This window comes from Fusarium proliferatum (genome assembly GCF_900067095.1).
Source record: "Fusarium proliferatum ET1 genome assembly, contig: FPRO_scaffold012, whole genome shotgun sequence".
Classification (NCBI taxonomy): Eukaryota; Fungi; Ascomycota; class Sordariomycetes; order Hypocreales; family Nectriaceae; genus Fusarium; species Fusarium proliferatum.
This window is the reverse complement of record NW_022194801.1, coordinates 809,964-837,482: the sequence shown is the minus strand read 5'-3', so window position 1 is coordinate 837,482 and position 27,519 is coordinate 809,964. Positions and strand designations below refer to the sequence as shown.

Sequence of the window (27,519 nt, the reverse complement as noted above, 5' to 3'; positions counted from 1 at the left end):
AAACATAGTGTTCAAGGATGATGTCTCACTGCCGTGCGTATTGCCCAAGGACTCATTCTCAGCTAGCTTGATGACGCCTTGAGAAGAGCCCGCAGGACTTTGACACCCAATGGTCGAGTGCAATTGACATATTAGTCATACTCAAGAGCTGCCGGGCCAACATTTCTTGCAAAACTGGTATCGAGTTCGAGACGAAGATGGTGTATAGCTATTGCCACGGCGTATGTAGCAGGTCTTTCCAAGGCTGGGATGAGCTTGATCAACTATATATGGCAATTAGAAATGGTGTGGTATATGTAAAAGATCCTGTTAAGTAGTATTGTTGCAGCATGGCAAGAGGGTCGTTCTAAAGAGTGTCAGGCCTCGAGAGTCCAACCAGAACTTGGATGAATGGGAGAGGTGAAGGATTATGAGATAGAGGTACTGAATGAGCCTAAGAAAGAGGTTCAGAACTGCCAAATATGATCTTTACCCGACCAAGGAACTCATGAGAAATAATGGGTAAAGGTTTGTGATAATTCGATGAAGATACGTCTTCATCAAAGGGTATTAGATCGAGAAGTATAGAAATCTATGAATCTCTTCAACGCCAAGTACTTGGCAAACCGCCCCCTCTCCTAGATCGCTGAACGCCAACAAGGTAACAAGATATACGTCTTCAAATCTCATAGCTTAGCCTTGCTCTCTTTTTGCTTCTCCTCTTCCTCTTCCTCCCTCATCACGGCGGCAACACTCTGCCTAAACTCCTCCGCCAAAACCACCGCCTCATCATCATCCAACTCTTCTCTCCTCCCTCTACCGAACATAGTAAAGCTCTCGCTAAACCTCCCACTGGCTCTAATCTCCGGCCTGGGGATGATATGAAAGTGCATATGCGGTACAACCTGCGCAGCAGCAGCTCCGTTGTTCTGCACCACGTTCCAATCTTCAATGCCTGTCGCACGAGCCATGGCCTTTGATAGAACGCGCAGATAGCGACCCAGGTGCGCGGATTCAGAAGCTGTCACGTCGCTGAGTTTAGGACGGTGAGGCCGCGTACAGAGAAGTAGATGGCCGCGACTTAGCGGTAGAATGTCCAGAAAGGCGACGAGAACTGGTGTTGAGAGAACGATGAAGGAGGCGGGTGATACAAGCTCTGGGTTGATGAGTGAGGATGTTGATGGTGGTGGATTTAAGGGGTCGAATGGCTCGAAGGTGGATGAGATTATGCAGAAGGGACATGATGAAGTCGGGGGAGCTGAAGGATCAAACATGGCTGGTGATCTCCTCAAGATGCGATGTATGAGCTGATGTGAGCTTGGATATGTTTGCGTGAGGAGTGAAAAGACTGAGTGAAATTAATGACGTCGATGTTGAGGTTGATGATGTTCCAAGTTCATGAGCATGAAGAGATGGTACCGAGGTTGAGATGATGGACCGGGGCTTGCCAGGAACTGGAGATCGGGAACTGGGGTGTTTGATTTAGTGCATTTAGTGGAGGTTAATCTCTGTGGGGTACTTCAACTGCCCGCTAATGGAACGTTTGCTTCTTATTCAACATTAGCTCACCGGCTTGAGGTCAGCATGAGAGAGGTGTTGAGCTATCTACTTATCATAAACTGCGTGGGCACTGTATTTAAAGATGGAACCATGCTTGAGAAATATTTGCTTATCGTTGAGGGTAACTTGTACTCTGATACAACCACTGGTCTGCGCTCACAAGTCACCATGAGAATAGGCTATAGATGGGAACGATAAAGAGATCCTTATCTTAGCTGTGCTTGAGTGATCTAAGCACTTCCTAACCGGAACAGTGCATCACCGTGAATAGTCACGCTCTGGTTGCAACACAACCCTGCCACGGAGGTGATCAATAGCGACGACAAATGAGGAGAAACGAAAAGAAGATACCGTGTTGAACATCACCACTCCAAGTTACATCAGACGTCTCATACATAGCAGAAGCCATAAAGCAAAGCCGAGCACTCAACGCCCATATCATATAAACGCCGTTCTTATCAAAACGGTACGTACCCACACACCTCCCACCAGGACACTCACCGCCCAATTCTGCCGTCCAAACTTTCCCATCACCGCCTTCATGACCAATGCCACCTCCAATATTTTCCTCCACCACCAAAAAGACATCCCATAACCCAACCACCACCCAAACCAACAGCCTCAAAAATGCCCCGTGAAGAGTATCAAGTCCCCACGGCCAACGCCGGCCAGCGCGGCGGCACCCGCGACGACCACCAAGTCCGTCACGTCATGTCCTATATCTGCGGCGACTGCGGCGGCAGCGTCACCCTCGGAAAGGATGCCACCGTCGCGTGCCCTCACTGCGCAGGCCGTGTTCTCTACAAGGAGCGCACCAAGAGGTACGTTATGCGATACTGGTGGTTTTTTGAGACGGGTCGAGACTAACGTTGTTGTAGAATGGTTCAGTTCGAGGCCCGATAGACGTACCGACGATGATTTTTTATACCAAAGAAAAAAAGCCTGCAAAGCATAAAGACGAGAGGTGTTGTGGCAAACTTGATATTTCGAGATGGGAGTTTAGGGGTCTGGGAATTACGTCGAATGAAAGAATAGACAATGCGACACGATCTGCGCGTGACGAGTTACAGTCTGCGTGATTGATTGATTACTTCTTTGTTTCCTTCAAAGTCGCCTTGCGATATCTACCCTGCATAACTCAAACCGTGAACTAGACAAGATCCTTATGTAAACCCCAAACGCCGCTATATGCTATTTTTTCCTTATTGCTGCTTCTGTTGGTTATAGAGATATTTGGCGAAACTTGCATCCTTCATAACCGAGTCCTCATTATCGTCCATGGCGGCTGAGTATCGATCTTGAAGACTCTGCTTCTGAGCCTCTTCGTCAGAGTCAGTATCATCGTCGTCGTCACTGGCAACGTCCACCTCGTCTTCTTCCTTCTGTGCGACTGGTAGACCACCGACTGACATGCCCTTCATCATTTTGTCTAGCTCCTTCTCTCGTGCAGCCTTCTTTGCCTCCTCACGCTCTGCCCTCTTCTTCTCAAGCTCCGGGAGGTAGTCGCGCAGAAACTCTTGCTTCTTCTCCTCAACGGCCTCGAAAAACTCGTCTACACCAGTACCTAGTCGCGAACTCACGCCGACGACACTGAGATGTGCGTAGAACTCCTCCAACACGAGACTCATCGAGTTAAGCAGGCTGCCCATGTATCCGCTTCCACCATGGCCGCCACCCTCTGCACCGCCCAGCTCATCTGATTCTTCATCCTTTCGTAGCGCCTCTTGGAAAGCTTCAAAGTCGGTCATCCACTCCTTGGCAAACGCCGCATCCTTGACATCCGTCTTATTGAAGACGAGAATCATGGGAAGCTTGGTCTTGTAGAGAATGGAGCAGGCGTAGAGCATGTTGGACATGAATGTCGAAGTGGAAGCAGTTCGTGGGGTATCAATAACGTAGGCGATGACTGTAGGGAAAGAAGACGCAAGGGACTCGAGAAGAATGGTTCCAGAGGCTGACCAGACAAAAACTTCGATCTGACCGGGGGTGTCGACTAAAATTCTATCGATGGGCTTGCGATCGGGCTTCTCGGGATCGGGCTGGGTGCGCTTCTCGAGGAGGTTGACGACCTGATCAACCTTTGTAGCGAAGAGGTTGAGCGAAGTGAGAATTCCACCGTTGGGGCCAAGGTTGTACTGCTTCATGACCTCCTCATAGTTGACCGAGTCTCGAATATCGATGTTGGACTCGAATGGTACCGACAACACAGCGGGATCGAGGTTGATGACATATGGAGGTTGATCATTCCGATGGAGGTGAGCATTGATACGTCGCATGAAAGTAGTCTTTCCAGATCCTAAAGAGACGTTAGACAAGGTTGCGCAACGATGAGCAATGAAACTTACCTGCCATGCCGACCACGACAATAGCGACGGGAGGCGAAGACGCCTTGGAGGCTTCGTCTGTGGAGGCAGATGCCATATTCAGTTATTTGCCCTTATTACTGAAGACTGAGGTTGATAAAGTGAGTCCTGGGCTGACGGTGAGGCAGACCGTGATGTTTAGAAGGATATGGAAGGAATGAAAAGTGACGAAATGGAGACCTCAAAATTTTGGGCGCGGTCAAGTCGATGTGGATGCCCCGCGCGGGGTCATTCGCTGAGAGAGTCTGTCGATACAAAATGAAGCTGAATAAGCCTGATATTGATTCTTGTTAAATCTAGATCTGGATTCACTCTATCTCGGCATTTGAATACTTTATTGAATGTATGATATCTGGTCTTCTCTAAGTTGTGAAATATATATGGAAAACTCGAACTAAGAACTGAAGTCTGTAGGCTGGCTGGCTGAATCGAAAAGATATCTGCCGACGCAGCTAGCGATATTGTTATTCAGAATGCATACAACGTATTATATCATGAATCTGTAATATTGTCTTGATTATTTAATACAAACACTGGCACATACTGCGTTGTAGTCATGATCATGACCCTTCAGTCTTGATATGAAAGTCCCTTACAAGAGGCGGCCCCACTTCTCGGTGAGGCCCCCACTAGATCCGACATCCATGCCAGAAAAAAAGTTGCCCAGCATCGCATAGCATCTTTGACATTTTTCAACACCAACCAGACTATCACCAACACTTCTCTTTCCGCAGCCCCAACCTAACCACCCAATTATCACGATCGCCATAACCTGTCAACCAGAGCCATCGACGCTCTACTCTCCAAAATGGCCGAGCACGAATCACAAATGCCCTTTATTCGCAATCTCGCTTCAAGCGGTCCGTCCCCTCCAATTATCTCTTTACGAATCTTACTAACTTCTCCAGATCGCAAACTTCGAATGTCCTCATTAGAATCACTCTCAACATTCCTCGCCTCGCGCTCAAGCCTCTCTGACGTCGACGCCCAGAAGCTATGGAAAGGCCTCTTCTACGCTCTATGGATGACCGACCGACCCATCCCCCAGCAACGTCTCGCCACAGATCTCGCCAACCTTCTCTTCTCCCTCAAGCCCGCCTGCGCCATCCCCTGGCTGCGCGCCTTCTGGGCCATCGTCGGAGCCCAGTGGACAGCCATCGACGTCTACCGTCTTGAAAAGTTCCTCCTCCTCGTCCGTCGCGTTTTCGCTTCCCACGTACGACTAGCTCGCGAGCGGGGCTGGAAGGACGGCGACGTCGAGGCTATTGTTGCTGTGCTGGAGGAATATCCCTTTGAGAAGGAGGGTGATCTGCGAAAGAGTCCTGTGGGCATCAGATTGCATGCGCTGGATATCTGGGTTGATGAGTTGGAGCGTGAGGAGGCGCTGGAGCACCCCGAGGCTGAGAAGTTTGTGAAGAGCGTGGGCGATCTTGTTATTTCGCTGAAGACATGCCCCGTTAAGCCTGTGAGGGCACGCTGTGTTGAGAGTTACGAGGATGAGAGGTTGCCGTGGGTTAAGGCAGCCAGTGGTGATGAGATGGAGGAAGATGAGGAATGGGGTGGTATTGACGATTAAGAGCCGGTATTTGCGGGCGCATGGCGTTGGGATAGGGAAAATGTATTACGGAAATGCCCAACTTGTTTATATATGGGTACGAGGTTGATACCATCTGAGAATATCACCACCATCTATTATCATTACTACTTGAGGAGTGCAATAATGTATCTTTGAACGCCCGCTCCGATATGCATTTAATAGCAATGTAAACTGCCCCTTGGTGCTTGTATAGAACCACCACTCTGACCATTGTATACACTTAATTCACCAAACCCTGGTATCTCCCCCGACAGTCTCATCATCGTCGACTCGAATCTCATAACCCATGTCTCTCGCTGCCTGCTGTCGTTGTTCCTCCTCCTGGGCTCGCTTCCAAGCTTCCAGCCTTGCTCGCTCCTCGGATGTCTGTATACGACGCTTCAAGAGGCCCTTCTTGCGAAGACGACGGCGATGCTGACGCTTCTTGTCAAATGAGAGCCCGTGAATGTCAATGTCGGTGATCTCACGATCGTACCAGACGTCCTTCATGTCGGCATACCAGTCAACCGCTTCTTCCATGAGTTGTCCAGCTAGGACGCGACCATAGCCGCCAGTAACCCACTGGTCCAACTTCACGGGAATGGCTTTTCCAAATGTAGGATCATCGACGGACCAGACGCAGGGAGGATTGCTGCAGCTGACAGAACGACAGAAGGCGAGGCACATAGTAGACTCGAGAGCATACCAAAGGCCGAGGAGGAAAAGAACAAAACCAAAGACTGTGAAGCGGAATGATGGTTTGCGGTGGAAGAGTGATGGAAGTGGTAGTGAAACGTAAGACACCGTCTTGCCGTCGGAATGCGTGATGAAGGCGGTGCTAGCGCCGTGGCTGTCGCGGAGGGTGGCCATCTTTTCAGGCAGCGGCTCGGGTTTGACGATGTCAAGGAGGTTCTTCTCAGCCGGCTCTTCTTTAGGTGTCTTGAGCTCAGTTGACTTCTCTTCAGTGGCCTTGTTCTCGGCAGCTTTATTCTTGGTGCTGACTTGATCAGAAAGACGCTCAATGCCCCTTGCTGCGGTATGGATTCCGAACAGGCTGTTCTTGAGGGTATTGTTCATGCGAGTCATTCGATCGAGATCCGAGTTGTCGTTGTTCTGAGGATCGATTTGGTTGGTTCGTGTGTTCAGTTTGGTGTCAAGTTCCAAGTCGAAGTCAAAATCGTCATCAAGTGATGAATTCTCTGGCAGTTTGTCAAGGAGAGCCTCAACTTCTTGAGATGGGGCTTTACGACCGAGAATAACCTCTTCAAGATCATCTAATGTCGAGTCCTCGATGTGATGTGTTCGTTGGAGTTCTCTCAAGTCGTCTTTGACTGTTGGAAGCTTGGCCGAGTTTTTCAGTGTTCCTCGGCGCCGTGAAAGAGATCGAGTGCGCCGTCTCCTCACCCCACTCGACGAGGTTTTGGTGCTCGGTTTGTCGTCTGTCCCCGGGTCTGATGCAGTGTCCCTATCGCTACTACTCATAGCATTACCCGTCCTTTTATCACGGAACGATGCAGATCTTTGTCGCAATGGCCTTTCTTCCCTCTTTGGCTTTTCTTGTTTGTCTTTTATTTCAATCTTCTCCACCTTGACTGTCGCTGGTGTTTCCACGTATGCGCCCGTGACCTTTGGGGTGGGCATAGTTAATGGATCCGGCTTCGTCGGTCGCGGTGTCGCATCGATATCTTTTGCATCGTCGATATCAGGCTCTGGAGATGGGGCTTTCATAGAACCCTTCTCAGAGTGATTATCGCCAGGCGCAAACAGACTGGCCTCCGCCTCAATGCGGTCTGTGGGATCCGCCTCCGAATTCATGGATTTCTTGCTCTTAACAGATTCCGTTGAACGAGTTCGAGACAAGCCAGTAAATGCAACACTAGGTTTGGGACTGAAATCTCTGTTAGAGCGATGTTGACGATTTCTGTAGCCATTGCTGGTTAAAGGTTGAGGAATTGCAGAAGCAGTGTCAGGCTTCGGTTCTAGGGGCAACGGAGCGGGTTTGTCAGTGTCGGCCACCTGTCGCGGCTCAGGTTCAGGCGCAGGGCTGGAACTGGCAGCCCGCGCCAGGCGTCGCAGTAAGTCTCGGGAATCAGTACGTGTGTGTGACAGACCTGGTCGCGCACGACTTGTCTCGCCCTTTGAGTCACCATCCTCCCTGGGGTGGTCCGATTCTGCGCTCTCGCGTCGCGACTTGAATATCGTCACAGGCGTGTCGGGGATACTGACGCCGGCCCCTTCAAAAGCAGAGCGAGGCCGAGGTGACGGCTCTTTCGGTTCGAGTTCACTTGTCGTCTTTGTCGTCTTTGTCTCCGGGAGCATCCCTCGGCTCGTCCTGGGTCGATCTTCTGGAGAGCGTGAGCGACTCATTGCATTGTGCTCACGAATCTCTTCTAACTTGATTGATGCCATTGACCTCCTGGGTAAGCCGTTAACCTCCCGCTGTCGTATGTCGTCCAATTTGGTATTTCTTGGTCTTGGTGCGTTTCGATCAGGTATGGGTATTTGGTGTTCGACCTTTTCCTCACGCTCCCGTATCTCGTCTATCTTTGTATTATGTGGCCGCGGCGGCTCGAGAGGAATATCGCTTCCTGTCTTGACCTCCCTTGACCGAATCTCATCAAGCTTGGTGTTCCTCGCTCCAGGCGGCGCCACCCTCGTCCGTGAGTTGATGTCAATTTCACTCCCTTCATCGAAGTGAATGCGATTTGCAAACGGACGTGCGCCCATACGTAGCCTTGGGCTGTCTGAAACTTGCAACTCTCCAGCCGTAAAGTCGTCATCCACCTGCCATGCGAAACTCTTTTCGGGAGATGCTGGGCCAGGTGCCTCGTTTTGAGCTTCTTGGCCCTCAATCGACGGATACAACTCCTCAATACCAGGGACTAGAGCAGGAATCCGTCCTTGTTTCGTCAGGTCGTCTTTAGAAGGCATTTGCCTCAACGAGTGCGACCCTGTTCGCAGTCCAGCAGCGCTCCCAGGCCGGCTATCTGGTCTAATCCCATTGACAGTTGTAGTTGGAGGTGCATGCACAGGCGTAGTACTCTCCTGGGTCGGCTCTCTAGGCGTAAAGGAAAGTCCTGCCCTGGACTTGCCATAAAAGTTCCGTCGTCGCGGCGATTCGGTCTTGTCTGGCGTTTTCTTTATTTCGGGTATTCTTGAAGCAATTGACCCTCGGGAAAAGGGGCGACTCGGAGCCTTGGTGTCCAGGTGATCGTGACTTAACATCTGCCGCATCTGGTTTCCTTCTCCTTCGTGTTTCTCGCGCCAGACTCGAGGTGCTGGACTAGGGGACGCATCGACTGGCTGTGTTCCATCGCTGTCATCCTCGATTTCCTTCGCAGCGAGACGGAAAGCATCGGTCATGGAGAGTCGTTTTCGAGTGGAGGAGGAAAATCCTGGGGTAGGTAATTTGCTGTCGCGCGAACCAAGACTACCGATGCTCGCTCGCCTGTCGAGATCCGAAGTTGTCGATCGCGCGAACCCATTGCTCTGTATACTAGACCCAAGCCTTGAATTGTTCTGCTGCGCGTGGTCGTTCTCTTTGTTCCTGTCGGTTCCCCGTGGGATGTTGCTTGCGAAAAGAGGTTTCCTTCCGGACTGCTTTACAATAAGCTGACTGGGCCGCTCGGCCAGCGAGCTCTTGTCGCGATCCATCAGGGATACAATTGGGTGTGATTATATGCAGTTATGGTGAGGTCGATAGCACATTAGTTGTCTTCGTGGGCAGCGCGTTTCATTGCATCGCGATGGTGACTAAAAGTATTTGTATATGGGTATATGGTCGCTGAGGTGTGATAGTCGTGACAGTGTGTCTGAATGTTCGTACAGCTGGAGGTCGGGTATCTTGTACAGTCGCGAAACAAAATATCAACAGCGCGCGCAAAAGATAAATTAATTGACCAAATGTTTTTGTCGAGTCGTGGTTTAAACGCGTTGGAGGCCACAGAAAGTGGCCGAGCATGGGGGGCCTGTCATAGTGTACCCGTCCCGTCATTAACGGAGGTGGGGTCACCGTTCCACCGACCACGTCTCACCGTTACCGCGGCATCATCAACCAATTTAACCTACAGCTCCCGTAAGTGTCATAATAACACGCTTTTTTAATGATCTTTACGGTTATGAACTGGCTCAGATAAGTAACTCGTCCGTCCCAATACCCGCTGACACTTGCAAAATTCACTCCAATCTGCTTGAAGCATGGTTGGGCACTTTGCTATCTTCTCAGCCCTATCACTAATAGCTTGAGCTTTAATCAACTCTAATAAAGAATGTTTGTTTGATGTTCACGGGAGCAGACCGGCACAACTTCATGAGTTTCTTTATTGTGCCTTTCCCAAAAATCAAGGTTGATTAAAGGAGGTAGCTCAAGTTCACGCTTCTACATGTAGTGAGCCTAGACGTTCTGCTATCTCTATATGAATGCAACCCAAACGCTGATGTGAGACGGAATAAAGTAGTTACCCTAGTTCGTCCCAACTCGTCTTGTTTCGCTCCTCCTTCCTAATCTATCAGTGATATGACGACACATGATATCGTGCTGGATACTTGTTGGTTGTTGGTTGCTGTCAAACTGGACATAAGATACAAAGTTATCGTAAACCACCACAGCTGATGAATCCCAACTTCGTTCAAATCAATGGTCAGAATGACAAACAACCCCGAGATCCGCACTGCCCGCCGTCTAGGCATCCTGTCAGTCAATCTTGCGACCTAGTCAACGCTTGCTAACCAGCGGCCAGAGAGACTGGCTCTGCTGCCTATCACTTGTTCGGCTTGTATCGCTGTGTCATAATATCAGCGCGTTATAATGTCCCGTCAAACACATCTTCAAATGAAGCCATTCTTGTCGCCGTAGCAAATCTCATCAATGAGAACCCTATGCTCCGAGTGGGCATCCAGGGCGAAGGCGACATGGAAGCCTATTTCACACACGTGCCTGAGATGAGACTGGATGATTTCGTGGAATTTCGTACCTGGGGCCCTGAAGAAGATCATGACAAGTGTCTGAACGACTTACACTGCGAATTGCATGACCAGTACTGGCAGAACATCGAAACAAGACCCCCGTGGCGGGTCGTTGTTGGCAGACCGTCCGGTGTCGGAGAAGATAACGGAGATCCTCTCTTTGAGAACATTTTATTTGCTTTTCACCACTCACTTATGGACGGCATGGGTGGAAGGCTATTCCATGAGAAACTACTCGCCCAACTGAACTACCTGCCCGCGAACCCGGCGGTCCCCGAAGTCCTCTCCTTTCCCGAACCACCAGTACTCCCTGAACCACAAGAGAAGGTCATCGACTATACGTCGACATTATCTGGCCGAGCTACTCTTTTGTGGAAACGATACCGACCCTCGTTCCTCACTCCTGGTCCGCCAAAGATATGGGCCGGTGAACCTGTTGACTTCGATCGTCACAAGGCTCGCTTGGTAGCTGTGGATATCCCACCAGCAGTTGTATCAACTGCCCTCAAAGAGACGCGCGCTCACGGGACTTCTATGACAGGTCTTTTGCATGCGCTTGTCCTTGCATCACTATCGAGACGTATTCCTACCGCCCCAGCCTTCATTTCGTCGACACCGATAAGCATGCGTCCCTACATATCACCTAATGCTGACCCTGCTATCAAGGACGCACTATTCGGTGCTGTGACCGGTATGTCACACGAGCACTCTTCGTCATTCGTGGCTGCCTTTCAAGCTGCAAAGGGTGATGAGATCAATCACCTTATCTGGAGTCACGCGAGGAGAGTCAAAGACGAGCTCAAGAAAAAGACATCTAAAATTCCTGTGGACGATGACATGTTGGTGCTCGCGACCATCACTGATTGGAAAGCACTTCTACGGAAGAAGGATGGCCAGCCCCGACCTCGATCGTGGGAAGTTAGCAACGTCGGCACTCTAAGAGCTCCTGCTGAAGGGGCTGATAAGAGGAGTATTCATCGCATGCTGTTTACAAATGGTGTCATGGTTGCAAGTGATCCAATGAGTGTTAGTGTTGCAAGTGTCAAGAACGGCCCCTTGACGATGGGGATTACATGGAATGATGGCTTTGTGGAAGACAAGATCATTGAGGGGTTGAAAGAAGATCTTGCGACATATCTAAGACGGCTGCATGAGACGGGGATAATATCTGATGAGTCGTAGCCTGAAAGGTTATGATGCGAGCCACGGTAGAGTTGGCGTATGCATGGGAGCTTGGTACAGGGTCTCGATGGCTCAAGCCTGTCCACGGTGAGTGACACTCAAGGCTGTGAACGGCAACTCGGCGAGAGAGTGATCCCGGGTTCCACGATTCTCCGGGACGGCCAAGTCGGAACCCGAAAATGCCGGACCTCTAGGAGACCCCGAAGACCCTTCAGGGATGAAACGAGATCTGGGACATGCCCATGTCACCTGAAGCTTAAGATCAGCGCAAAGCCAAGTCTTTAGTCTCTAACATAATGATTGATACGAACTTTGTGCTTCTTCAGAAAAATATTCATATTCCCGTTGTGAAATGTTAAGGGCTATTGTGCATTAAAAGCTATAATCCAAAGTATTCTATTCTTCTTGGAGGTGTGCCCAGATCATCTCACATCAGTCCACCTCATCCCAGAATTCAATTCAAAAGAGGTCGTTAAGGACCTGTTCCCAATCTACCCAAACGCCTCGCAAATTTTATGCAATGAACCCGTCTCCTCTTCGGAGCGTCTCTACCATCCCTCGCCGGGATTTCTCCTCGCGCGATTATTACCGCGGAAGTAATCGTATGAAGGCTCCTCGTTCTGTGCAAGACCGCTGTAGCCTTGAGGACCACCGCCCATAGCGCCGACTGAAGGCCCTGGTGATTGCACAGGCGTCATGCGGCCTGGCGTGCTGAGATTGCTGTATGCGGGCGCCGCGGCGTTCGAGATTAATCCGAGACCCGATGAGCTTCCGTTATTTTGCGAGTACAAGGGACTGCGGCCACGGGCGGGGGGCTCTGTGCCTAGAGTCATTTGCTGTGTAAATCCGGTGTTGGGCGCGCCGCCTGGTCGGTATGCTGAATAGCTAGTGTCGCCGCTTGTGTTGCTAGCAAGAGACATGAGACGTTGCTGCTGAGCTGCTCCACCTGCAAATGGAGAACCAGTTCGGCCTACAGGCGTGCCCGGTCGTGAGAAATCGCTACCATCGACTGATCCAGGAGTACCAGGGCGAGCAATCTCTCCAGGTCGGCCGTAGATCTCGCCTCCACCATGGTCCTCTGCGAACTCGGCTCGGTTCTTGTAATACTCAAAGTCCATCTGGCTGTCTGACACGAACTCGAAACCGGGAACATTGTTGGCACTCTTGCCTGGTCGTCCTTTCTGCATAGGATCGAGAGAAACCATATCCGAGTAACCACTGACTGTCATCATATCACCCGAATCCACATCTCTGCCATCACTCAGGCGACCCTTGTAGATAGCAGGCAAAAGGTTCTGTGCGCTCGAATGAACCATGGGAGTAATCAGAGGTCGGTAAAGTGCAGGGTGGCCAAAACGGTTCGCCAATCGCTCACTACGCATACGGTTATCCTTGGGGTCGATGCCGTTCTCGGGTGTCTTGGTGACGTCCACAATACTGTAGTAGGTGATCTTGTTGTTAAAGGCACGGTTGCAGTAAATCTTGAAGATGATCAGGATAAATGGCAGCGGTACCAGACTGTAGAATTCGATATGCGACCCCGAATTGCCGCGAACCCAGCAAGTCAACATGACAACCAGGTCGGAAAGTATGGTTGCGAAGATGAAACGATTGAAGATAACTCGCCAGAACATTCCACCGGATTCAGTCTTAGTGACGAAGCGGTAGAGGAGAAGGTACTTCTTCAGCCACGAGTCGATGAGGAAGTAAAGAGCTGTTGCCGGCAGGACCAGAGGTTGGATACCGGCTAAGCACATGGTGACTGTAGCGTAGTAAAGGAAGTAGTTGTAGTAACTGGCGTACTCGAAAGGTGGCGGGGCAGTGAGCTCAATAAGCTCTCGGGGGGTTGGGCTTGAGAACTTCTTCAGAAAGAACGCTTGCACAAGCGGCCAGAGTTGGGCAAGGTCTATTGCCGCACCGAGTTGACGCTGGAGCAAATATGTCACCCAGAACGGGCTGTTGTTACACAAAGCTATGAACATGGAAGACGCAATGTCGTTCTTCTTGATGGACTCCCACACATCCTCTTTGGTCTCCCCAGTCGTATCCCTGACAACGCTGGCCACGAAACTCCAGATGACACTGAAGATGGAGAAGATAAGAAGATTGTTGAAGACGAAGAAGAAGTAAAGCTTGGCCAAAACGTGCCTTTCTCGTCCAGTCTTGGTCTGGTCACCAGCCTTGACTGAGAGGCGACGGAAGATCATAGGGAGAACGAGGTATATCAGGGACATGATTGCTGGGGAGAGAACACCCTGAATAGCACCCCACACCTTAGGATGTTGAGCGAGCTCGGTTCTGAAAGCAGGCCACACCTTGCCCAGATTCTGCAAGTTGACGAGAAAGATGGCAATGCCAAGGTTGGGTACAATCCAGATAAGAGTCAGAAGAGTGATCCAGAAGTTATTGATCCACCGTCTTCGTCCTCGAGTGCTGCTGTAGAGAGGCATGTTCTCCCAGATGATATCATTGGGCCGAGGTGCGAGTCTGACTGTGGCACCGACAGGCTTCTTCTTACGACAAGCGTAGGCGATACCATGAGCCTCTGCGATATCCGCGTAACTCGCGAAGCCATAAGGCATCGAGCCTCGCTTGTCTACCGTGGCGCGTACTTCTTTGATCTGAATCTCGAGATCACGAATTCGCTGGGTGTAATATTCTATAGCATCGACCTTTTGGCCTCGGGGATAAGTTCCATAAGATCGGTCCTTCTTAGAGGGCTTGCACATGGGCCGAGCAGCTGGGACGTTCTTGGGGTCCTTGAGGTACTTAGCCAAGACCTTCTCAAGTTTGCGAACAGCGTTGTCGTGCTGCTCGATAAGCTCAGGGAGTTCCTTGACATTTCGGGCAACAGCGGTTCGAGCAAAAGATGAGTTGGGGGCAATCTGATCGATAATTCTTGCGATACCCTCGTCGGAGCAGCCTTTCTTGGGAATGTCGAATACCTGCAGTTGAATGTGAGTAATCGTTTGCTGGCGGTAGCTTTTTCTGATCTTACCATTAGAGTTCGAGAGTGAAGACTCTTCTGGTAATCCTCGCTCTCAAAATACTTGCGCCGGAGTTGGAGAACCTTTCTGTAGTTAAACCAAAGGAAGCCCATGACGATAAAATTGAAGCACCAGGCGATAATGACCTGGGACCAAATTGCCGGAGCATATACAGTGAGGGGAGTGATGTTGATCACCCAGTTGGCTGTTTTATCACCCTTATAGTCCAGCCACCTAGTATAGTTGATTGGGAGTAAGATACCAACACCAGTGAAACACAAGGTAAAGAACATATTGCGGCACATGCGAACGAAGCGCAGGAAGACAGTGGCGTCCATACCGATCAATGGTACAAGCTGCTCTTCTTTGGTCTGCCATAATGTCGTGATCCACGACCACGGGGCCTTTCCTATAGGGGGCGGTACGTGCTTCTCGTCGGCATGTTTCAACTTGGGGGCATAAATGGCCTGGTGGTATGGTCGTAGAATCGAAAAGATGATGGCAATGCCGATTGTGACTGGGATCGACGTAGCTAAAGCTGAATACACCGAGGCAGCTTGGAGCTGACGGGCGGCGTTAGCGGGGACGGATACTTGCGATATCTTGGGTCAGGACATACCTGTTGACTGAACGGTTCTTGAAGCAGATCGAGCAATTGCTTGCCAGGATCCTCTTCTTGCCGCCGACCGAGGGGGTGGGCTGTATAATCCATATTGGGCGCGCGAGCTGCGCCAACAGGCGAAGACGTTGGTGCTTATCTCGAATGTCTAACGGTGCTGCAGTGGATGGCACGACGACTTTCCCCCGAGCTCTCCGACTTTATTGTTGTCGGCCACGTGTATAGAGTTGAGATTGACTGGTTCCAACTGGGGATAGTCTCGTATTCGCAGGGGTTCAGAGGATGGATCGCAGACAAGATAAGAGCTGATGAGTACGAGACTATAGGGGCAACTGGAGAGATGTAGATGTTCGAGGTCAGGCGCCGCTTGACAGATCAATCGTCGTAAACAAAGAGCCCTTGGTAAACGAAAGTCGCTGTGTCGTTAAAGAAGCTTAGTCGGGAAGGTCCGTGAGCGAAAGGACGAGGCGCCAAAAGGGGCGAAGCGAACGGAATATGGCGTCACTCAGGGACAGGCGACGATGATGGGGTAATATAAAAAGAAAGAAACAAAGGAACTGGATAAGGTCCGATGATACGGAGAGATGTGATGTTAAGGTTGAGTAAAGTAAAGGTAAAGTTAAGTAAAGAAGGAGGCAAAGGTAAAGAAGGGTAAAGTAAAGTAGGGCTGGGGGTGGAGGTTCTATTCGGACTAAGACAAGACTAAGAACTAAGGAGCCATGACAATGACATGGTATGGATCCTATTATCATGGGGGTTAGACTCTACAGTCAGGTAGACAGTTTTTTTCTTTTGGGGAGAAGCCATCAATAGAAAAAGCTTGGCAACCATTATGCATCAAAGTGGCAGCGTGAGGGTGAATGAAGCCAATAAAAAGTCCCCTGTTTTAGAGATGCTCAACCAAGCGCTAGGTAGCCATGATAGAATGATCGAGACCTGTGATCAACAATGTCAGTTAATGACCACATTAAAAATGCCAACAGCACCATCCTTCTCATTCCTAGAAATACGATGTATTGCTGGTTTTTTGAAGTCTTCATACCATCTCCGTACGGACTAGGTACAAACAACCAACTGTTTACCCTGGCACGCGGCCTCCGTGGGGATAAGACCTCACCAAGTCCCAGCTTCAGACTCTCAAGTTGCTATTTTTGACGCCTCTCGACCCGCTACAGTGGGGACCCTCTTCAACCGTAGCACGGGCCGGGAGACCCCTGTCAGCCAATCGTCTCCCTCCCTCAAGCTTCTGGATACGCGACGCCTCTCGGCCTCTGCCCCTGCATTGGATGGATCCCCTGGAACTGGGACGTGAATTTTTTTGGCGTCTCGAAAGACGCTGAGAATACGAACATTCCAACAGACGTGCCCTTCCAGAAGGGGAAAGTGATGGGATGCTCTAGCCGGCACTGGCACTTTGCTGGCCAAACGGTTGATGTCAAAGTTTTGGCGATCGATCTGCCTGCGTTACAACGCTTTCTTTCTACGACGTCGATCTTTTTTTGCTCTGGGCTCTTTGTTGTTGGCTTTCAAGGTGGCCTTTGAGAGACATGTCATGCATTGTTCCTGACATGGATTGAGTGGCATGAATGATAATAAACAATTAATTAATCTTGCAGTTTCTGACACTTGCGCCTCAACCGCCTTACCATTCATTCATTTACTGAATCTCACTCATTCCCATTCTCACGCCCTTTCCCTGCAACAAAAATATAAAACAGATGGATCTTGATCGATGCCCAGTACCAAGGCCCTTTTACCCGCCGCGACTCGCCACTTACAAGTTAGTAAAATAGTTCATGCTCAATGACATATCGACACGCAACCCGATCGCAATTGGGAAAACAAATCGTGTCAAATCGGGAAACCCAAAGTCCCCAAAAAAAAATAAAAAATCTCACGTTTTATGTGCCGAGTGGCCCGTCGAGCTACCAAAGCTTGTTCGCAATTCTGAAACAACCAACGAAAAAGAAAGCATTTTCCTCTCTTCGTGATGTGGCCACGTGACGTGTACGATTCCACGAGGCCTCATCCGACGGGAGGTACGTTATTATCTACGCAACTATGGTCCCATCGTGAAAAAGAAGCTTAGCATCTCTACCTATCCGAAGTGATGAAAAGCTATGAACAAAATCATCACATGTTGAGGAATCCTTCACATTTTTGACACCTGACTTAGGTGTTTAGGGTAGGGAGGTTTACTGGGTCCCTGAGGCCAATGTTCTCAAGAAACTGCAAAAGTTGAGGAAAATATATAGTCTGTATTGACATTACCGAAGCTATCTCTTGAGGGCGAGCTTGAATTATTATTTTGTTGCTTTGTTGGCGTTTGATCTTCTGTTGTGTCGTATTGTCTTATTCCATGGCGTCCCCAAGATGAAATTGAAGTCTGCCCCTAGTACGCTCGAAACGATATGCGCGACCAGAAATATGGAAAGCAGCCAAAGCCCAGCAGATAACTTGATCGAAGATAATAACTTTTGCAATATACTTTCGCGTCATCTTGTCCAATGGTCGGCCCACGTTGATAAATGGCGACCAGCTTCTTTTCTGTATTGCCTGGATTCCGTTAACCGTAAGACGAACGGCCGAGATTTGTAGACAGAGGACGAAGCATTGCTTGTGGAATAAGTAGTAAAAAATGTTGAAGATTGGTCAGGTGCCAGAGGGTATAACTGGCACTGGGTAATCGAGCAGCATCAGCTCATGAAGTAGGGTGTAGGGCGGATATTGGGCGAATGCCAACAATGCATGCGTCCTTGGATCCCCTGTATGCTTGAGAAAGGATTTGGCGTAGATGCCTATCAGCTGAAGCAGAGCTGAGAGTGCAGTGACGGCGATCGTTAGCTGTATGCTCCTATTGAGGATCGTGGTTAAGGACAGCAGATGAATGCTATTTAATGTCTCCGAATCGAGTGTCGTACTGGAGCGGCTTAAGAAGAGGAAAATATCGAAGTCTGTGGGTTCAGTCATGAGGCCTTTCATCCCTTTATATGTTTCTTGAGGCCACTTCTGTAAAGTGAAAAACATCTCAAAGTTGTGAATGGAAAAGTTTTATGATGATAAACTTCATAGGAAGAGTCATATCAGAGGCGTGATAAGTACAATTCATGATAGAAAGCTTCTTTCCTTCCACAAAAGATTTAGGAAAACTTCTGACCGTATAGTCTAAGGTCTTCTAAAGTTATACTGATATTGACCAAGTCTTCATATTACTTAGGTTAGAGACCCTAAGTTTTATTGTTTCCCCTATCTCGGGTATTCGATGTTCATTTTTCCCCTTAAAACTTAATGCAGGACTGGCTGCCTATCCATAAAATGAGAGGTGATGCCTTCAATTCTGCGACTTCTCTCCACTCCCATAGTGAAGCCTAATCTTGCTATGTGAGTCACAATGAGACTCACGGCGATGGAAAGCAAGCTTAACCTCAGTATCGTAAGTTCTGAGAATATTCTGGCCAAATTCGTGGGTTTGATCTACTAAGGCAAATATTTTAATCATGCCATGTATACCGAGTAACAGCGCCATCAAGCCGGCTGACACTCAAGTTAGTCTGACATCCAAAAGAAGAGGTTAGATGATCAAGTCAAGCTTATTCAGCCCTATATTATACCACAGATAAATTTAGATACAGTCTGACCTAAGTTCTCATACACTGGCATTGCCCGTCTTATGACTACGGAATCCTCCGCTTCTCACTCATGTGCTCGGTGAGAAGCCGCAGTCAATCTCTTGATAGCCCGAGATCCTTCTCTGCCAGAGAATTATGAGAAGTGATAGCATTAGGTCTTTCTTTAAAATATCAGATGCATCATGAAAATCGGGGCCCTTGGTGAGATATTCATTTTGCCTCTCTCGGCACACAAACTAACTAATGGAGATGCTTGGAAAGAGTATCCTTGTGCTAAACTTCGGAATTGATAGTTTGGATCTCTCCCCAATTAAAGACATATTGAATCAGTGGCAGATGGCAAATTATAGAACTGAGGGGGCTGCAATGAGGAACGAGAAGTAACAAGACCAATATCTGTGAGTCCTGAAGTGGGAGTGAGCAAGCAACAAGCTCCCGGGCTGATGAAGCTGCACGTTCAAAGTCGAACAAAGACGCGATCCAGTAAGGTTCAATGTCGAAGGGTTAGAATACACCATTAAAAGAACAGCTTTGGAGCTATCGAAAGATCAACGTCTCGGCATCTGAGGCTTGACTAGATGACGCAGCGTATCTTCTATTGCTATCGTTTGCTATCCGTATCTCTGAACCAAATCTCTCATAACATCAAGAACCCTGTAGAGAAATTAGGAGCTAAAGCATACAGCAGTTCAAGAATGGCCTCACTGAGTGCGAAGTGTCTCGTCACCTACAAAAAGGGCTGACACGTGAGTGTCAAATCTCCTAAATCGATGTCAGTCCCGGCGACCAGGAAGAGAGAGGTGTACTTCTTTACTCACAGCCTATAGAGGTCCAGCCGACCCTCAAAGTCTTCTTCAGGTGCCGAAATTTGGACAAGTTTGTTGTAGGCAGTGATATACTCATCTCCAAACCTATTACATGCTGGTCGCCATTGTCCAAACTCATCTGTCGAGCCAAACTGGTCAGCAGAATGAATGAACCCGTCGAGGGAGGGAACATACATTCGTTATGCGCAAAGAAGCAACATGCATCAAAGATTAGGGGTTGGTTGCTGTCGGCATCGATCCCTGCATTCGCATGCCAGAGATCCCCATGGATTAGTGAAGGCTTCACCGTTCTGCCGTGACTCTCAAGAGGTTTTAGGAGCCTTGGGATGACCTTTTCGAAAAGTGCTTCCGAGAGAACCTCTAGCTCGTCGCTATTTCCTTTCACTTGGATCTCCAGATCAAGAGCCTGTTTCATTGACTTGGCGAAGAAAGTCTCCCAGCTATCTTCCCATGCCACGTACTGGGGTAAATTTCCTGCGTAAGTTGTGATGTGGAAGCCGAACTTTCCAGTAGGAGATACACTTTTCTGGTGCACTTTTGACAAACCAGAAGCAAACTGGTCAGGGTCGGGCATTTTCTCCGTCATTTCTCGAAACTCGCAGAGGAAGAAGTGTGTGTCTGGTATGGTGTCGTAGGTGCCGCAAGCGATGGGTTTTGGGACAAATTCTGGTGTGACTTCATGTATCGCGCTCATAGAATGAAACTCTCCTTTTGTCATGCTCATGCCTATCTCCTCCGAAAGGACCTTGACGAAAAACGACTGAGGCGTACCATCGCTGAGCAGAACATCAATTCGACCAGTCTTGGCCCAAAAGCTGACTCCATGAGCATTGATGGAAGTTATCTTGCATCTCTCTGGTAGCTCTAGTAAATCAGTCAGTACAGAGTTGATGCTTCGCTGGCGGAGCCTCTTTTCCAGCTTACCTCTCAACACAGCTGGATCAATCCTGAGAGTGCATTCAACTAGGTTAACATTGTTATGCTCCATCTCAATTCATGTTAAACGTGTTCATTATACGCCGCAACATGCGACCAGGTTTCGAGAGGGGGAACAGGCTTATTAAAATGTAACTATAACGTACGTTCCTGGTTTGATGGCATGCACCCACTGATATGCCCGCCGGCCTCATTAGTGGTCGCTCATCATGAAATCAAGCATAAACGGCAACCAACAGTACGTATGCTCAGGCACGGCCCTCAAAAAAACTCAGGACTTTAGAAGAGGATGCCACAAAAGACTGAGTAAATAGTCCCCTAAACTGAGGCTAAATTGACTAAATGTTTTTGTCGCTTAGGGTCACGGTCCTAAGTTTTCTTGCTTTGGTGATGATCCGCGAGGGTCGGTAGAAAGTGTCGTCTCGAGCCTGATAAGTTTCACGGAACACCCTAGTGTGCGTCTTTTCTCAGCTGAGCCCATTTATCGTAGTCAATGCCCGGTCATTGATATCTCCATGATTTTGTCACGCCAGTGTTCAACGGGGTACACGACCTTGATACCATTTGCTTCGAGCTTTTGCTGTCCGTCATTGTTTGCAATAAAAGTTCCTGGCTCCCTGATCCCCACGTAAACAGTCTTAATGACGCTCTTGAGTCTCAAGATCCTATTGACGCAAGTCATGTTGCCGCTCAGCCTCTCATTGCAAGGTTCCATGGTTGTATATAATGTTGTATCTTTTGGAAGGACCTCGTGAATGCTTTCCTCAGGAAGGTTGTGCTCATCAGCTATCTTGATGAAACAGCACTGCTCTGCGTGTGTAGTTCCTGGATCTCCTTTGTAGTCTCGCGAATATTCCAGCGAGTACCCTGTGGATATAACTCTGCCTGTGGCTGCGTTGACAAGGACAGCCCCGACGCAAAACTTGTTGGCAGCTGGCGGTGACTTTTTTGCTTGAGTAAGAGTGAACTCCATGAAAGCTTCATGATCACCTACTGCAAACGTTGGATAGGCCGCTGAACCCATGATGAGTGAGTATTACGCAATAAATCGACACTGACTCCAGTAAACGAAACACTTAAAGAGCTGCTAGTTAATTGGTATGTTCTTTACATATGTCATGCGTGGTTTTTTTTGAGACGCTCGTGCTATTGGTCTGCATGTAACATGGGCGGTTACCCCAACAGCGGAGTCACAATAGACATTCAAAGGGTTGCTGACACCCATCCCAGGTGTTTGGATTCTGATATACAAAAAAAGAAACTCGAACTTTAGTATGCAGAAGATAATGAGGACTTTCTGAGTTTCGTTCTAATTTGTGATAATAGTGATTGTCTTCTATCCCTCAGGAGCGTTTCCAGCCATTATCCCCGATTCGTCTCCTCGGGTTCAACCAAGTTGCCTTCACATCTTTGCTCTCGACCCGTATCAGCCGCAGATATATACATAAAATGCGGTACCAGAGAAACTGGAGTTTTCAAGACACTTTTCGCATCTTAAGTAATTCTTTTATTCCAAACTCTTCTATTCTAATCTCAGCACAGCACGTTCTTATCCCCATAAGTAACCGAAAAGCACTTGTCTCAGCAGGCATTGACCTGACCACGATGAGATCGACAATTGACTACTTACATAGAATCCTGGGCACATGATGTCTTGGTACCAAAGACAGGCAGCTGACGATCCTGCGGTAGCAAGAACGTCGAGTCCACTGGAGTCGGGGAATGACGCAACAGTGAGAGAGAAGACAAAAGCTGTCAAGGGGATTAAATCTCTTAGTAGTCGAAGTTAGAGATGTAATTGGACCTGAAACAGTGTAATAATAGCCACGGAGGGCTGTGGTGGTGTACGAGTTATTGTCACAGTCATTCGCAGAGCGTAAAGAGCATAGCCCCAAGAGCCAGCCACGACGACACCAACGGGATAGCACAGAGGTTTCTCGGAGACCGCATTAAATATGTAGATGTAAGATACCCAGATGCACCACGAAGAGTCCTCGAATTTGCGAAAAAGATTGCAGATCTTCGGCGCGCAACCATCGAGAAGGCAGGATTTGCCGGCAGCTAGGCGATTATTTACGATTACGAGCTTCCAAGCGAAACCAAGGGTACTGATGAGAGCTTCTTGGAGGGCCGTCTGTGATGGTTCAGAAAAGTCCTGGTGATGTTTGTTTCGGGGGTCAGGGGTTGAGAAGATGAGAGTCATTGTCCATGCCGCAGCGATGCTTTACATCGCAAGGCAACACGATGGTAAATCCCACAAATCCACTGAATGTGAAAAGTTGTTGCAAACAACTTTCAGATCTTGTTCCCAATGATCGCTAATGATGCCATAAAAGTAATTTTCTTTTATGGTAGGAGGTGGCCTGACAGCTGGGATTCTTTGGGAACGGCCGATCAGGTTTTTGGCGTTATATGAGGCCTTCAAGATGGAACGAGAGATTGAATAGGAGAAGTAACCCATTTTATTCCACTGCCCACTGCATAACCCTCACAAATGAAAATCCGGACTGGGATCCATTGATGCTGGCATCGGAGCTGAACGAAGCGGTCCCGCCATTACGGTAAGGTTGGAAAGGAACGATGATCCAAGGACTTCAGTATTCCCAAAGCCGATATAATTGCCGTGTGTCCCAAGATCTCCAAATGAAGGCGACCATATGTTGATAAACGGACAGGAGTAAGCCGCACGAAGGCAGCAGGCCAAGAGACATTTCCAGGCTTGGATTTCGGCTACAAGTAGCCCGGGTCGGGTGGATTGTATATCTCCTTGCTGATATAGTATCACAGGTGAGTGAGCATGCAAGGTTGGACTTCTGAACCACCCTGCTCCGGAAAAGGAGCCACATCAAATCGCAGTCGAAGTTCTAGGATAATTGGTGGAGTTTCCGCGACCGATTGTTCTTAAGAAAGAAGTATAGAATTGGATTATTCGAAGGGACCATAGGAGCAACTTCTAGGTGTGAGGCGTTGATTGAAAGAGGTCCAGAATAACTGGATGTCCGGCACCCATGGACATTTGCTCATAGCGCTCAAGTGAGAGCTTCAGAGGCCTCTAAGGGTCTTTTGCGTCAATAGCCAGAAGTTTGGTGTGGTTGGTGTCATACGCAGATTAGGGCATCGAAGATTATCGGTATTCAAGGATTGCACAGGTGGCATTCTGTATGTAGGCGTTGGTTGCTGGTGTAGTCGTAGTGCAAATAATCATAGGCAAGACCTAATTGCTAGATTATCTGGGAAGTATTCTATTCTGTAATTAGACTTAATCCTCAGGAAGAAGAGCTTGAGACATACCAATGACTCGAAAATGTTGTATCGCTGCGGAGAGATATCGCTGATGGAGAGAAATGGGTCGCACTCAAGTCCATTTCGAATTCGGCAGGCGTAATGTTGATAGAGCGGAAAGCACAAGCTAATGAAGAAGGGTTTTTAGCTGCTGCTGTAGTTGAAAGCTGACCGACAGAGCTGAAAGCCCAGGCTAATCAAGAAGGGATTTTGGTCGTTGAAATCGATATCGAATGCCAAATCTGCGGCCCGGAGGACGCAAGGGAAGGCAAAAACAACGTAGGGCCACCCGCCATCCTAACTGACAAAAAGGCTTTAATGAATTTAGGGACACTTAGGCAAGATCCAGTAGAACTTCAGATTACCTAGTCAGGGTTTTTGAGAGCTAAGTTTATACAGATGAAGGGCTTTTCGGGCACACGCAAAACGATTTTATAGTTATTATCGCTTTAACGCTTTATTGTAGCGAGTGTCTGTAACTATATTGGTATGAAGAGAGGAAAATCGCCAAGTGCAGAGGGACCTTTTACATGATGAAGTGATGATTTTAGGTAGGTATACTCCTTCGTCTTGAACAACCTCAGTTTTCAATCCTTATGTGAAGTGGACGCTGTGATGTGCCCATTTGGCAAAAACACAACTAATATTGGGATTTCCAATTGTCTTATTCACGTGCCGCCAGGAATTCGGATCTTGCAAGACAAGCCGCGGTGTTGGGATGTTATTGGTATCCTGAATGACGAGGAGAAAGGCTACTTCTAGAAGATTTCTCCCATTTTTGCCTCGGTATAGGATTTCTGAAAGTTTCCACCTCGCCTCACGGAAAACTGAGTGAATTTGAGAACGTTTTTAGATGAGGATATTGTGATTGATGTCTGGAACTCAAGTTAGAGTCTCTCCTATTGGAGAAAGATTGATGGATGGATGATAAGTTACCTCATTATTTTGCCTACTGGAAAGCTTCATGTATTCACAAAACTTTCTGTGAACTCCTTTCATCTCATTGGATGTTCGCCATTAAAACTTCGAAAACATCTTGGTGCTAAATAACTTCCATTTGTATGAACCCTATCGATGTTTGGGCAAGGCAACAGAGCAAAGTATGAGAACTTTGTTTCTTACACAATGATATAAATAGCGCCCTTCTGATACTCGTCTTCATTCATTTCCATTTTCCTTATCTCCTCCACACCTCAAACCCCAGAATCAAAGTCCTAAATCGTCAAGCTACGGATACAGCCTCAGTTCACTACTGCTTACTACGAGATCTTTGTTGAGAAAACATCGAAAATGATGATCACAACCATATTTTTGTTTCTCTTTGCTCCATTCTATGCTGCCATCCTCAGGATATGCACCGGTGGCCCTCCACCAGAAGCTCCCAGTCATCTCAGCTGCATCCGCCGCCTCGAGTACTATCTATGCCACAGCACATATAGACAGACGCTCGCCGGTATGCTTCCGCTTCTCTTCTTCGGCCACATGCTTATCGCGATCGATGAGGGGAAATATTCGCCCAGTATATTGTGGCCATCTTCGAGCCCAACTCCCATTTTGCAGTTCTTGACAGTGATGCTGCTGTATGCAGCTATTGTTCTCCTGCTTACAGTATATGGAAAACGTGGAGACCCAAAGGCTGAGGCTTCCGAGAGGATGGATCTATATCTTTCAGTCATAATGTACTATTGGTACTGAGCTTTATACAAGATGGAATGTTTGGGAGGTTGAGTACTGCTTTATTGGGGTCCTCTGCGTCTATCGAGAAAGTTTAATACTTGTTGACAATGTAGTTCAGCCCAAATAATAGCTAAAGCTTATATGAAGCTCAGTGAAGTGCTTCAAGCCCTAAATAGGCCCAATCCCAACTCTAAGTCACATTGATTCATGCTGTAGAAATTGGTCAGGCATTGTGTTATAATGTCCAAGTTGTGAGCCAGATGTGTTATTGCAGTTGAGACTTTTAGAGTAAGAAATCAAGTAACATACGTAGCAAGTTGTCAGAAACCCTGGATCTTAAGCGGGAGGGGTTGGGGCTGAAGCGACAAAACTCAGTGTGCATGATATGCCGACTAGCATCAGACAGGGGATGTAGCGCAAGTAAAGAGCATTATAGTAGCGAATGTCTTTACCAATATTGGTATGAAGAGAGGGAAATCACTAAGTCCAACAAACATGTTGATATCTCCCTTCGCCTTGAGCAACTTCCGTTTCCAATCTTTGTAGAAATGGAAGCCGCGATATACCCATTTAGCAACAATACAGCTCATCTTGAGACTTTCACTTGCCTCTCTTGCTTGCAGAGCAGGAAGGAGTCCTTTCAGGGGAAGTCATCAACGCCCGGAGCCAGCTGCACGATACTCACACCAACTTGGGAAGAAGGAGACAGCGCAATAAAGGTTTGCTTACGATTCACAACTTAACGTTGGAAGTTACACCTCCATCCAGCCATTACCAGATCAATAAGATGACATACTTTAATGATGTGGTGGGACACTCGTTTTGCCAGTCCCAGCTCTGAAGCCCTTTATTTAAGTTTCATTTGTATGAATGCTATTAATGTTTTATAAAGTCACAGCAAAGTGTATTTGCCTTATTTTTCTGTAAAGTGGTATAAATAGCCCTCATTCCATTTCAAACCTCACTCCTTTTTCTTTTCCTCGTCACCTTCATACCGAAAAACTCCAACCTCAAAACTTCACATCGTCAAGCTAAGCATACGATGCCCTCGTCTCAAAACCAACAGCCATGTATGAAATATACACACTTTGGGTCCTGTCGGCTATACCCTGCAGCTGCATCCTCAAGATGATCACTGGCCCTATGCCAGCTGCTCCCAGCCATCTCAGCCTCATCCACCGCCTCAAGTACTATTTGTGTCACCACGTCTATAGACAAACGATCTTCGCAGTCGCTGTATTCGCGATGCTCGGACATTTGCTCATCGCGATCGAAGAAGGGCTACATGGTCGGCTATTCAAGGCAAGTCAGCTTTTTCTAGACTTCCTGATTTCTATGGCGACCGCTGTAGTTGCTTGTTTCTTTGGTACAGTATATGGCAGACGTGGACCTCCGGAGGCTGAGGCTCAGGTGGTCGAGGAAATAAACGATCTCTATCTTACTATCGTGCAGTACTATTGGTACTAATCTCATACGAAATGGCATTTTTGGGAGTTAGATTCCAGCCCAGAGCCAGTATAAATTTTGTGAGCGACAATATTTGATCGGCTTTGGACACTGGAGAGCGAAGTGCCCACAGAGAATCTTTTCCCTCTCAAGTAATCTAGGTACACAGCAACTTTTGCCTCTCCATCATCTCAGCACCAAAAGCCTACCGCACCAGCTCAAAGAAAAGTGCCCCACGGGAAATTTCTACAAAGACTCAGCAATAATGAGAACTCCCGGTATCAATTTGTTGAGGCATCTCTTGATGCTTTCATTCTTCTCTTTCCTTGTCAGCTCAGCACGACTCACTTCATTCACGATTACCATAAACACATCAACCAGCATATAGACAGCTCTTCACTTCACCCTTACGGAATATCATGAAATTTCAACACAAACTCCGCCAATTGGCAAACGAAAGTTGCATCCCGGCCTTGACGTTCAGAACCTAC

The 27,519-nt window shown here is 48.2% G+C and overlaps 11 protein-coding genes across 11 annotated transcripts; 5 read left to right on the top strand and 6 right to left on the bottom strand.

Moving 5' to 3' along the window:
• Positions 1–665: 665 nt before the first annotated feature.
• On the bottom strand, positions 666–1,253 carry FPRO_13378 (uncharacterized protein; the record flags this gene model as incomplete). The annotated part of the gene is made up of 1 exon (XM_031222823.1): positions 666–1,253. One exon carries the CDS (start codon positions 1,251–1,253, stop codon positions 666–668), a length of 588 nt encoding a protein of 195 aa, XP_031088244.1.
• A 913-nt stretch (positions 1,254–2,166) lies between these two features.
• Positions 2,167–2,442, top strand: FPRO_13377 (uncharacterized protein; the record flags this gene model as incomplete). The annotated part of the gene is made up of 2 exons (XM_031222822.1): positions 2,167–2,360; positions 2,418–2,442. The coding sequence occupies 2 exons, from the start codon at positions 2,167–2,169 to the stop codon at positions 2,440–2,442; spliced, it is 219 nt and encodes a 72-aa protein (XP_031088243.1).
• Positions 2,443–2,741: 299 nt separating this feature from the next.
• Positions 2,742–3,960, bottom strand: FPRO_13376 (uncharacterized protein; the record flags this gene model as incomplete). The annotated part of the gene is made up of 2 exons (XM_031222821.1): positions 2,742–3,835; positions 3,885–3,960. The coding sequence occupies 2 exons, from the start codon at positions 3,958–3,960 to the stop codon at positions 2,742–2,744; spliced, it is 1,170 nt and encodes a 389-aa protein (XP_031088242.1).
• A 750-nt stretch (positions 3,961–4,710) lies between these two features.
• On the top strand, positions 4,711–5,478 carry FPRO_13375 (uncharacterized protein; the record flags this gene model as incomplete). Its single annotated transcript, XM_031222820.1, has 2 exons — positions 4,711–4,762; positions 4,811–5,478. 2 exons carry the CDS (start codon positions 4,711–4,713, stop codon positions 5,476–5,478), a joined length of 720 nt encoding a protein of 239 aa, XP_031088241.1.
• Positions 5,479–5,724: 246 nt separating this feature from the next.
• On the bottom strand, positions 5,725–9,132 carry FPRO_13374 (uncharacterized protein; the record flags this gene model as incomplete). Its single annotated transcript, XM_031222819.1, has 1 exon — positions 5,725–9,132. One exon carries the CDS (start codon positions 9,130–9,132, stop codon positions 5,725–5,727), a length of 3,408 nt encoding a protein of 1,135 aa, XP_031088240.1.
• Positions 9,133–10,123: 991 nt separating this feature from the next.
• On the top strand, positions 10,124–11,625 carry FPRO_13373 (uncharacterized protein; the record flags this gene model as incomplete). The annotated part of the gene is made up of 2 exons (XM_031222818.1): positions 10,124–10,170; positions 10,218–11,625. The coding sequence occupies 2 exons, from the start codon at positions 10,124–10,126 to the stop codon at positions 11,623–11,625; spliced, it is 1,455 nt and encodes a 484-aa protein (XP_031088239.1).
• Positions 11,626–12,173: 548 nt separating this feature from the next.
• On the bottom strand, positions 12,174–15,324 carry FPRO_13372 (uncharacterized protein; the record flags this gene model as incomplete). The annotated part of the gene is made up of 3 exons (XM_031222817.1): positions 12,174–14,570; positions 14,624–15,175; positions 15,232–15,324. The coding sequence occupies 3 exons, from the start codon at positions 15,322–15,324 to the stop codon at positions 12,174–12,176; spliced, it is 3,042 nt and encodes a 1,013-aa protein (XP_031088238.1).
• A 4,237-nt stretch (positions 15,325–19,561) lies between these two features.
• On the bottom strand, positions 19,562–20,675 carry FPRO_13371 (uncharacterized protein; the record flags this gene model as incomplete). The annotated part of the gene is made up of 4 exons (XM_031222816.1): positions 19,562–19,622; positions 19,679–19,805; positions 19,862–20,551; positions 20,612–20,675. 4 exons carry the CDS (start codon positions 20,673–20,675, stop codon positions 19,562–19,564), a joined length of 942 nt encoding a protein of 313 aa, XP_031088237.1.
• Positions 20,676–21,113: 438 nt separating this feature from the next.
• FPRO_13370 (uncharacterized protein) lies at positions 21,114–21,647 on the bottom strand (the record flags this gene model as incomplete). The annotated part of the gene is made up of 1 exon (XM_031222815.1): positions 21,114–21,647. The coding sequence occupies one exon, from the start codon at positions 21,645–21,647 to the stop codon at positions 21,114–21,116; it is 534 nt and encodes a 177-aa protein (XP_031088236.1).
• Positions 21,648–25,195: 3,548 nt separating this feature from the next.
• On the top strand, positions 25,196–25,600 carry FPRO_13369 (uncharacterized protein; the record flags this gene model as incomplete). Its single annotated transcript, XM_031222813.1, has 1 exon — positions 25,196–25,600. One exon carries the CDS (start codon positions 25,196–25,198, stop codon positions 25,598–25,600), a length of 405 nt encoding a protein of 134 aa, XP_031088235.1.
• Positions 25,601–26,650: 1,050 nt separating this feature from the next.
• Positions 26,651–27,049, top strand: FPRO_13368 (uncharacterized protein; the record flags this gene model as incomplete). Its single annotated transcript, XM_031222812.1, has 1 exon — positions 26,651–27,049. The coding sequence occupies one exon, from the start codon at positions 26,651–26,653 to the stop codon at positions 27,047–27,049; it is 399 nt and encodes a 132-aa protein (XP_031088234.1).
• Positions 27,050–27,519: the final 470 nt, after the last annotated feature.